Genomic DNA, 11,983 nt, shown 5'->3' with positions numbered 1-11,983 from the left:
ATCTTATGACTACACCAGGAGGAAGGTATTTCCCGATGGTCACCGACCCACCCTGTCGTGGGCGAGCTGATTCCGTTTTTTTTCCTGCAAATTTCATCGTTTCTTCGTTCAACCTAACCATTCGTGGCCCTCGGGCTCGCTTTTCATCTGTTGGTATACACTGCGTCGCTCTAACTAGGCATCGTGTATCGGTACTCGCCATGACGTGTCCAGCGTATCTTCATTCTTCCCTAGTTTTGACCCCAGATTCCGCATCATTTTTACCCACGCAGTTCACTAACCCTACTCTATCGCCAATTGTTCTTGGATGGAGTGCACCTGTGACACGTTCTGTTTCTCATGTACAAATGCGCATGGACCGGCAAGTAAGTATTCAGGCAAATACTTGCACTCGCAGTTTTTTGCCGAAGTGATTTCTCCACGAAGTGCAGCGTAGCCTCTTTCCATGCGAGTGAATTCCTTTATCTCGGCTTCCGTGCACCTACCGTAACGATATTGCTTGCAAAAGTTGGGATCGGGAAAGTCGGATGGTGTGCTGTAAGCGGAGAGAAAAACAATGTAATTGCTACAAGATTTTCGAAGAATCCTTGCTTCTTTTCTACAATGTTAGCAGAACTGCTACTGCATGCGCTTAGAACTACACTCGGCACTTCTATAGCCTCCACCGGCAAATTTTACGGAAAGAACAAAGCCAAAGATAAATTGATTGCTCAACATTTTTTGCAGTGAAGTTTAAAGGGTGAGACCAAGTCATTACGACTTGCGACGGAATTCTTAATCAGTTAATAGGGGATCAACATAGCACTTTACTACAAAGATACAGTCACGCCAGCAGACACTTCACCTCTGTGGTAGTTATAAAAAAACGTGTAAATTTTTAGTGAACTGAGACCATCTTGTAAGCACTGAGTGGCGTTCCTTTCAAGCCGTTCTGAAAGTTTTTCTTTTCTAACTACAATGACAGCAAGACCCTGTTGCTATTTTCCCCACTTGTACTTTTTTTTCCAGCTGCCAAGAAAATAAAAACTCCGATATTACTTTGACATGATTCCTACTTGGCTTATAGTAACTTTTATTCTAATGATGAAAACGTTACGTATGAATGCTGAAGTGTGATTACGAAAATCACACTTCCCCCGTTAAGCGCTCAGTGATAGTAGTGCTACACGCACAGCGCTGTAATTTCAACAAAACCTTTATTTTCAGGTCAACAGCTAGAGAAATTATATGTATGTGAGATTCTCCTACTAGCACAATTGCGCTTTGGCAATAATTTTCACATTCTTTATCGCACAAACACACCTATGCAGCTCAGAACTCTGACTTGCACGTGCTACTATGGCAGCCTCGATAACCTATCTCACAAACACTGAATTGTTCCAAGAGATACTCTTCCGACTGCGAAAGGCGGTCTTGGGGTCACATTCTGAACACATCAAGGTTACCTACAATTCAGCCATCTACACTGCAAGCGTACTAGCTCTCTAAGCCACTCCTTTATGTGCTGGCTAGTTCTCTCATTGTAAACCTTCCCATAGATGAGAAGCACCTTATTATCAACCGCTGACTGCAATGGTGAAGACCTCCACTAAGTTGTCGAAGCACCCGAGATCAACTCTGCCGAACGAGCCCCTTCGCGTGCACCTTGAACCAGGTTTTGCGCTTATCACAATAGTTTGCACTAGTATGTACTTTTACTAGCTTGTGTCCGTACCTTCAGCAAGGCGGACTCTAGTTCCTCATGCTGAACACTGATAGCTGCTTGATCATATACACGTGAACTTACATCAGACATCGACTGAGCGCGTACTCCGATGATGCGATGAGCGCGTACTCCGATGATGACTCCGATGATGCGATTCATTTGGCATACCACCGCGTGGTCCGAGCGTTGTGCTACTGAACTCTTGCCGATGTAGCGACGTAAATGGTCACACCTAAGGGAGTCCCATTAGAGCCCTAGGGAATACACAACGATTCTACTAGTGGATAAAAGCTAACGACGTGCACTGACAACACTGAAAACGGGCACTGTTCATGAACGTTCTTTTTATGGCTTTAACTATCTCTCACCCTGCTGAGCTCTCAATACGTCTTTAAGAGGTCCCTCGCAAAACCTTCCAGCAAATTTTCTTTAAACATTCAAAGTTTCAAGGCGTCGACTAGATAGGGTTGAAGCAAATCAATTTAAAATCTGCTCCTACGCCTCTAGCAGCCGAGATCCACTACAAAAGCTGACAATCTCCCTCTTTGCATCGGCGAGGGCCCGCAAGCGCAGCGTACTTCCGACTGCCCGAAGCGGCGGTGCGCATCGTATTAACGCGATAGCGTTAGAGAGCTCGTGTCGCAGAAATGCCAGTGTCGGCGACGGTTTCGGTGACGGTGTCGGCGTCGCTACCGACGCTTGTGAACGAAAAATCGTCCGTGACCAAAACATCGAGCAAGATGCAAATATAATAAACAATAAAGATCTTCGGTTCCATTGAGGACCGAACGCGGCATGTTTGCGTGACAAGCAGATGTCCTACCACAAGGCCACGATGTTACTTGCAACTGCTTCGGAAAGAAACACTACATAAATGCCACGTAGTGGAAGGAGTCTCCTTACCGCATTTTGTTCGGCAAGGGTCACGAAGAAAATGATCCCATTCGGCGATTTGTAGGCGCATTGGCGAGGCCATCAAACTACGTTTTTTTGCACGACGCCATGCTTTGAAAAAAGTCGGGATAGTGTAGCCATCGCCGCTAAAAACACACGCGAACTTTCAAACAGCTCCAAATATGGACAACTATGTCCATCTAGCGGAAAACATATCAAGCTAACGCCTGCTTTCTAGAGGAGCCGTTGATCAAGCAAATAGCAAACATATGTGCTGCCATCTGTGAGGCTTTGTGAGAAATATGTCTCGACTCCTGCACAGGGAAGTGCTTTAGATCGAAAACCTGTACCATTACTATAGATACATCGCGCGCGCGTGTGTGTGTGTGTGCGTGTATGTGTAACAATACACATTAATAAATATGCACTTAGTAGTTGAAGTGCGCACTAGGGGCCGGATTTCGCTATCGTGTTCAAATCTTAAAGGCGAGGCTTAAGGGTCCCTCCCCTTTTTTGATGCGATGATCATCGCCTCTGTGTTCCTCCTTTCAGGGGCGAAGCACCTTAAGGTCTCGGCCTGTCGGCGGTGAATCGTCCTCTGCTGTGGCGATGTGCATCGTCGTGACCCATTTGCTTGCTTGCATCGTCGTGTCCTGTCAATTTGCGTGAGCGCAAGAGAAGGCGCCACCGCCTCAGCGCTCGCCGTGTGGCGAGAGAGAGCGAACGGCGCGCGTTGACTATGGAGACGCTCTTTCTGTGATGAACGCTGAACTACCAGCTCGCGAGGAACGAGAACGCGCCCTCGCCCGCGAGAGACAACGCCGATGCAGGCAGCCTCTTCTAACGAGTTTCTTGAAAAACCGACTGCTCGCACTGCACAACTGTTCACCGACCACCCCGTATATTTAAGCATTGGATCTTGACCTGTAATGTAGTGCCGCTGGGAGATTTCTCTTGTGCGTAGTTGAACAATAAAGATTCCCAGCGTGCACGTTGACTAAACGTGGACTGTGGGTCGCTGTGTCTAATCTTTCTTCTCTTTCTCATTGCCCATTAGCAGTGATTTTGCTGTGGGAAACAACGGCGCACACTCCATACTTCGCCCCTCCGCAGGATTCATGTCAATGGAGCTGAAACACCCTTCCCTACATGCTTCGCCCGTCCTCAAACTTTTCCCATTTTTTGACACGAAAATCACACTACGTGTTGATTATTTGCACGTTCCGGGCTGGGTCAAGGAACCGAGGAGGAACAAGAGCGAGAGAGCACGAGCAGCGGGGACGCTCAGAACTGAAAGCAGAGCGCTTCCACGCGCAGCTCAAATAAAAGTATATTTTACCTTGTGCCTTTATGACGGAGTTGAGTCTGATCGCAATGTCTGGAACGCCATCGTTTAAACATTTGGTGCAGAAGAACCGGGATTGAAAGCCAGGAAACAGCGGACGGCTACCAGTCAACTGCACAGGCATGGACCGACTGAAGTCGAAGCGGACGTCGCGGTGAGCACAGAACACGAGGATTATAAACGAGGCAAGTGCTCTTCTCGCTAACGACTGTGCATCTTATGACCAGCTCAGTTCCATATATGAGAGGCTGAAGGCTAACAACGACGAGCTTCAGAACTTGAACAACCGGATCGAGCAGCACATTCCTCACGAAGAGTTCGAGGCCGAGTATAACGCCGTCCTGGAATATGAAGATAATGCGACGCGAACTCTCGCAGAGATTCTCAGTAAAAAAGATCGCATGCTACAGTCGTCGACACTAACCGAAGGAAAGGTCGCCCAAACGGTCGCAGCACCATTAGACGGAACTGGAGTCAGATTGCCTAAACTGACAAGAACTCCTTTCTCTGGAGACTTATGCAAGTGGACGGAATTTTGGGAACAGTTCGACCACATTGTTCACAGTAACGTCCGAATCACTGCAACAGAGAAGTTTCATTACCTACGACTGTATCTGAAAGGAGATGCTGCATCAGTAATTGCGGGACTTCCGACGACTGAGAGTTGCTACAACGACGCCATCACCATGCTACAGAAGCGCTTTGGTGACAAGACGCGCCTGGAACAAGAGTACTTTGGTAAACTACGGATGTTGACCCCTGTTCGTTCATCAAATGACACGAAAGCCCTACGCAACTTGTACGACCACGTTCTCGTCAATATCCGCGGACTCGAGACTCTGGGTGTGCACAAGTCATCCTTCTCATCTATGCTCTGCGACATTCTACTGCGTGCTCTTCCACGGGACATAGTCGTTCAGTATCATCGGTCGTGTGCCGTCCAGGTGGCATGTGACTCGAGAATTGATGCTACTCCCGTGGGACTGGATGGTCTGCTCAACTTCCTGGGCATTGAGCTAGAAAGCTTAGAGAAGAGCGATTTCAATGACGCTGGAAGACGAGAATTCGGAACAACGCCCGCGGCAAGTCAGTTGACGTATTCTCGCCGTGGGAAACCTACTTCATCTGTGCTTCACAGCAGCGCGGCAAAGGAACCAAAAAAGGACAACTGCGTCTTCTGCTCGTCCAGTCAACACAAATCTGAACTGTGCACAGCTGAGCTACCACTGACGCAGAAAAAAGAACTACTGTCCAATGACAAGAGGTGTTTCCGCTACACCACCAAAGGACATCGGGCACGGGACTGCAAAAGGAAGATCTCCTGCTCGAGATGCCAAGCGCGACACGCTACAAGCATGTGTGATCCCGACAGGTGTTCGCGGAAGGCAGACTATGTCAACAAGAACGACGGAAAAACTACGACAGTCTGCGCATCACTTGGAAAACGACCACCAAATGAAGGTTCCATCGCTTGCGTCTTTCTCCAGACTTTCCGAGCATGGGCCATAAATGATGACACGTGTCGCTACATACGAGGAGTATTTGATGGCGGCAGTCAGAGGACCTTCTTAACAGAAGCCTTGTCCAAGCACCTTCAGCTGAAAAGTGTGGGAACTACTCGGATAGCACTCAACACTTTCGCGAGTGCATCAGACCAAGAGGCTAAGAGGCGTCGGATCGTCGAACTGCGACTGCGGAGTCAGTTTTCCGACCAGGAGATAGTCCTAGCAGCAATAGAGATCCCACACATCTGCCAGGACATCGAAGAGAGAACAATGGACGCAGCCTTCGTCGCTTCTTTCAAGAAGCTTGGAAATGATGTCGCCGATGAGCTGATACACCCATCTGTCATAACGAACAATGGTATCAGCGTACTGATCGGTTCCGATCAGATGTGGAAAATATTGACCGGCGAAGTTTCAAGATGCGAAGGCAACGAATCCTTGATTGCACTGAACTCCAAGTTTGGATGGACCTTCCAGGGGAGCACATCGCACTTGATGTCTCAAACAATAGCTACACGAATGATGGTGTGCGTGCTCAAAGTTCAAGCTACCGATTCCGACGAGTTTCTGCGTTCCTTTTGGGAACTTGAGAACATAGGAATTACAGACACGATAGGCAAGCTTCCTGAAACGAGCAAGACCATGATACAATTTGAGAAAACCATCAGCTTTGGCAACGGAAGATATGAAGTGGCCCTCCCTTGGAGGGATGGATTCGAGCTTGCAAGTAACAGGCAAGTCGCCATTACTCGACTAGAGAAGCTTGTCAACCGTCTCAGCGCCAAGAAGGGACTGTTCGAAAGGTATGACCGTACCACAAGAGAGTACTTGCGGGCAGGACACGCTGAAGTCGTCAGTGACGCACCTTCTGACGTGACAAAGTTATATTATATGCCGCACAAGGAAGTCATACGTGAACAAGCGCTGACCATGAAAATTCGAGTGGTGTTTGACGCTTCGTCACATGCCAAAGGATGCAAGTCACTTAACGACTGCCTTGAAAAAGGTGACAACTTGTATCAAGACCTCGTGCAAGTTTTGCTAAGCTTCAGAACGCACCCGGTGGCAATGATCGCAGACATGGAAAAGGCATTCCTTCAGATTTCGATACGGGAAGAAGACAGAGATGCTTTCCGCTTTCTCTGGTTCGAAGAAGGAGATTTATCCAAGTCCAAGTTACAAGAGTGGAGGATGACACGAGTACCTTTCGGAGCCACATGTAGCCCATTCTTGCTCACAGCTACCATTCTTTACCACGTAAAAATAGCAACGGCTGCCATGGCACAAACAGCACAAACTCTTGCTGAGTCTTTCTACGTAGACGACTTAGTCACTGGTGCCGATACAGAAGAGGAGGCCGCTAAACTTTGCCGAGAAGCGCAAACAATAATGAAATCGGCAGGAATGACACTGCGCAAGTGGACAACGAATTCAGAAAATTTGATGCGAACTCTTGAACGTCAGCAAGAGTCTACCAATAACGAAATGGTCGTCCTTCAAAAAACATCCGTCAAGGTCCTGGGTCTGGTATGGTATCCTGCAAGAGACGAATTCAGCTTTTCGGTTGAAAATTTACTCAGATTTATGGCAGCACAGAGGGACACAAAGAGATTTGTCTTGCAGGCAGCATCAAGAATATTTGACCCATTGGGACTTGTGGGCCATATACCATTGCCATACGAATATTATTTCAGAAGCTGTGGAAACGAAGAATCAGCTGGGATGAAGTACTACCTAATGACGTGCAAAAGGAATGGCATGATTGTGTCATCCAGCTACCCCAACTGCAAGCCGTTGCTGTTCCCCGCTATCTGTGCGGCGGAGGCAGGATGCACAACGTGCTTCAAGTACATGTCTTCTGTGACGCCAGTCCAGCAGCATACGGAGCAGCAATATACGTCGTGCCAAGTCCTGAGAAGCCGACGTTGTTCATTGCAAAGTCACGTGTAGCACCCATTAAGGAGACGACGCTGCCGCGATTGGAGCTTTTGGCTGCCTTAATCGGCTGAAGAATGTTGGCCTACGTAAGGAGTGGCTTGAAAAGTGTTCAAATTGACTACACGATGTGGACGGATTCAGTGATCGTGTTGTCATGGATAAAAGGTGACGCCACGAAATGGAAGCAGTTCGTAGCCAACAGAGTCGATGAAATCAGGTGCAAAACAGATCCATCAAAGTGGAGATACTGCCCTGGGACGGACAACCCGTCTGACCTGCTCACGCGTGGTGTGACGCTCGAGAAGCTGCTGTGCAACTCTAAATGGTGGCATGGTCCTGAGTGGCTACACAGACCTATGTCCGAATGGCCGCTACAGTTCAACGAACCAGACATAGAGGAAGCCACACAAGGTGAAGTCGCAGTAGTACACGTCGCAGTAGTAAAGCGCTTCTCAAGTCCAATCATCGACATTCAGCGGCATAGCAGGCTTCAGCGCCTACTCAGAGTCACTGCCTGGGTGTTCAGATTCACCGACCGCTGCAGGAAGAGGACAGATCAAACTGGACATCTCCTGGCAACAGAAATCTCGAACGCTGAACGGTATTGGATCAAGCGTACTCAAGGACAAGGCTTTCCTACAGAGATCACCGGTTTGTCGAAGGGCCAACCGGTAGAGTCCACATCGCGAATCGCTGAGCTGCGCCCTTACCTAGACACACACGGGGTTCTTCGGGTTGGAGGACGCTTATCGCTTATGCATTCCACGCAAGACGTTAAGCACCCGATCATACTGCCGTCAAGCCACCACTTTTCGGCCCTTTTGGCAAACAGAGCCCATCATCAAGTCCTACATGGAGGCGTTAGAGACACGCTTACCCAGCTTCGAGAACGCTACTGGATTTGCAGAGCTCGCACTTTGGTGAAGAGAGTGTTGCACGACTGCAACGTATGTCAGCGCTTCAGTGTGGGCCCAGGAAGAGCTGAGACTGCTCCAATGGCAAGCCATCGACTGTCACCGACGAACCCGTTCGAAGTGGTAGGAGTCGACTTCGCCGGCCCCCTTTATGCATGCACGGAAACAGGCGACACGAAGTGTTACATCGCACTTTTCACGTGCGCCGCATCTAGAGCCGTACACCTCGAACTCGTTTCGAAAATGACATCCGAGGCTTTCCTACTGTGCCTACGGCGATTCATAGCTAGAAGAGGAATACCTAGCGTGATCTACTCGGACAACGCACGAACCTTTCGCAAGGCATCGGCAGACATGAGACGACTACACCGAATGGTCTCTGAAGAGGAAGTAGCTGGTCACCTCAGCACCAACGGCATTTCGTGGAAGTTTATAGCGCCAAATGCCCCTTGGTGGGGTGGATGGTGGGAGCGCCTCATACGATCAGTGAAGCTTCCTCTGCGAAAAATTATCGGAAAAGCTCGTCTAAACTTCGAGGAAATATCGACAGTGCTGGCTGAGGTCGAAGGAGTCATAAACTCTAGGCCTTTGACTTTCATCAAGACAGATGCTGGAGAACCTTGTACGTTGACGCCAGCTGAGCTTCTCCTTGGACGAAGGTTGACTTCTATTCCGTATGCGACCGTCGATGAAGTCGCCGGCAGTTCCAAACGAGCAGATGCCATACGCAGACACACCTACAGAAAGCTACTAGTTGAAACATTTTGGAAGTGGTGGCAAAAGGAATACCTGTTGCAACTACGATCTGCGCGCTGTACTGACACCAGATCAACCAAAGCAGTGAAACAAGGGGACGTCGTGCTCGTGCATGCTGACAACGCGCCACGCCAGCTATGGAAGCTTGCAAGGGTCATGGAAGTGTACCATAGTGCCGACGGCCTCATTCGTTCCTGCAAGATCAAGTTGCAAGGAGGTCTTCTTGTGATCAGGCCGATACAAAGACTCTACCCGCTTGAATTGCAAACAACTTTGGCGTGGCCGGGAATGTTGATTATTTGCACGTTCCGGGCTAGGTCAAGGAACCGAGGAGGAAGAAGAGCGAGAGAGCACGAGCAGCGGGGACGCTCAGAACTGGAAGCAGAGCGCTTCCACACGCAGCTCAAATAAAAGTATATTTTACCTTGTGCCTTTATGACGGAGTTGAGTCTGATCGCAATGTCTGGAACGCCATCGTTTAGACACTACGCATTGGATAAGTAACGCAATTTGTCAGCAGTGGTCTGGTCAGCGATGTTTTGAAGAGAGCACGTTATGCATGCATGCACCTCTTACGTGGGCAATCTTTCTCTTCAAGTATGTCCCTCGATGGGAAGGGCACGGGCCCTTTCGTTTCAAGTTTGACCCAATATGGCACCGTTCAGGAGTTTCGTATCTTGTAGGAGCAATAGCGATCGCGCAATGCACCTGCCACGATTCTTCATTTGCAATGTCCAAACATTGTGAAGAGCCTTAAGTAATTACAAAGTACGTCGTCTATACGGCGACTGGTTTAGAGTGGCGCAAAATACGACAAAGTGCGTCCGAGTGGCGCGAGCGAAACGAGCGTGTATGTTGTGAATAGTGTTGTTTGTTTTCTCCTGCTTTCTCCTGTAACAACATCCATTTCTGTACCCACAAGTTGGCTCACTAGAACGGTAGGTGAATTCCGCGCAATGTTCTTTGTGGATCATCCAGATCAAGCGTTAACGGTCAATAATGAATAACGGGGATCTACGTGTGCTGGAAGCAGCACCACAATCGAGCGGTACGTTACCAGCCTTGCATCAGCGGATACCAGTGGTACGTGGTCAGCATTTCGACGACACAAACTCATAATTACTTCTAGTATCACGAGCTTGGTCATCGAAATTCGCGAGCATGCTAGCTTATTTTCTTCATTCGCTGGTGTTCAGAGGGCTCCCTATACCCACATCATATTTCATAATTTGCGAAACACCCAATATTTGCATGAAATCGGTTGGTGTGAACTTTCCTGCAGATTTCAGTACGGGCAGCAAATCAGGCAGCGTGCTGAACACGTACAGGTGCCCGCAAAATAATTCGGAGCGCCCGACTGGAGGCCGCTCGTCGGCGGAGCAAACCCGCGGAAAAATAAAGCCATGATCAGCCCGTGCGCGGCATCCCTAGCAAGCAAGCCTCGCTCCCTAGCGTTCTAGATAGGTGTTGAGTTAAATACAACGTTGTTCGTCCCTCTTAGCGCTGCGACAACACATCCGGGCAGGGGGGGGGGGGCGTGTAGGCTACAGCGCGCTTGCGCTCTATGCAGCCGAATCTCTAAACGCACGCGTAAGCCTTGTGGTGCGACCTTAATTACCTCTCAATTATAAACTTTTACTTTATTAATTAATTAACATAAACAAACTCTTCATTAGTCTTAATCTGGCGTGACCAGGCTTATCACGGAGTCTTGATATTGTGTAGTCTTGATTACCGTTCGCAACGTTTAATTACTATTAATTATAGGTAATTGCGTTCATTTATTTACTGTTGCACTTTAGAACGCTTTAATGAAAGTGTTGTCTGATGTCAGTGTTTTGGTCTTGTGAATTACTCTAGTTTCTTTAAAGTAATTTTGGGACTCTTGAATTGCTCTTAGTTGCTTGGAGTTTAGTTAAATTCTACATGCCTTATTGAACTGTAGAGGTGTAGTATGCCACTTTCTGATTTTTACTACAGCAAGTGTTGTCGGTGATGGGCGACCAGACCGTCACATTCGCGACTAATGAACCAGTTACTACTGAACCAGTCGATTTAAAAGGCGCCGATGCGCCCCGCCACGGTGGTCTAGCGGTTACCGGTATTCTAGCGGTGGTCTAGTGGACTGCTGACCCCAAGTTCGCGGGATCGAATCCCAGTTTCGGCGGCTGCAATTTTGAGGCCCGTGTACTTAGATTTAGGTGCACGTTAAAGAAACTCAGGTGGTCGAAATTTCCGGAGACCTCCTCTACGGCGTCTCTCATAATCATATCGTGGTTTTGGAACGTTAAACCCCAGATATTGTTATTAGGTGCCGAGGCCGATTAACGCGCATGCACACACAGAGCGTTTTAGAGATCGCAAGCGCGCACAGCCCCATTTTAAAACGCTAAAAGGCACCCAACTCTATTCGTTTGGAGCTTGGCAACATCTATCTAGATGCACTGGAAAGCGAGGCGAGCTTGCTAGAGATATCGCGCATGTGCAGACCCTAGCACTAATTATTTACCGGCACGCTCCGCTGACAAGCGGCGACCGCTCCGCAATTATAATTGTTTTGTGGGCACCTGTACATATGCTTTATGCAGGCAAATCGGTTCGAGGCTTTGAGACATGAAAAGTTTATCACCAAAATCAACTATTAAATCAAGCAGCAAACTGGAAAAAAAACATAAACATCGCATATCTTACCTCGTGCACAGGTTCGTCAGATAGGACGTTTTGTTTTCATTGCGTCCTAAAAGGGGAATTTTCCCAAATCTATCAGCAAAGCCCCAGTAGCAGGCAGCGACGTCCTGCTTGTCGCAAAAGGTTTCGTTACCACCACCTTGAAAGGACACAGATCAAAACAGCATGATGCAAGATGCCACAAGACATTTGAACAGTGATAAGAACGGTCAGCCTAGCTGTGGCGTTGTTTTGACAT

At 48.4% G+C, this 11,983-nt stretch overlaps 1 protein-coding gene across 1 annotated transcript in view; it reads right to left on the bottom strand.

The window, feature by feature from the left end:
- Window positions 1–282: 282 nt before the first annotated feature.
- LOC119372161 (uncharacterized) overlaps window positions 283–11,983 on the bottom strand; it is a 20,219-nt gene continuing 8,518 nt past the window's right edge. The window contains exons 2-3 of the mRNA XM_037642621.2: window positions 11,749–11,884; window positions 283–535 (exon numbers count right to left, since the gene is read on the bottom strand). Of these exons, the coding sequence (XP_037498549.2) occupies window positions 283–535; window positions 11,749–11,884 (389 nt within the window). The remainder of the gene's footprint in view (window positions 536–11,748; window positions 11,885–11,983) is intronic.

This window comes from Rhipicephalus sanguineus, chromosome 10 (assembly GCF_013339695.2).
Source record: "Rhipicephalus sanguineus isolate Rsan-2018 chromosome 10, BIME_Rsan_1.4, whole genome shotgun sequence".
NCBI lineage: Eukaryota > Metazoa > Arthropoda > Arachnida > Ixodida > Ixodidae > Rhipicephalus > Rhipicephalus sanguineus.
The sequence above is the reverse complement of the archived record's forward strand: the minus strand, read 5'-3'. Positions and strand labels throughout refer to the sequence as shown.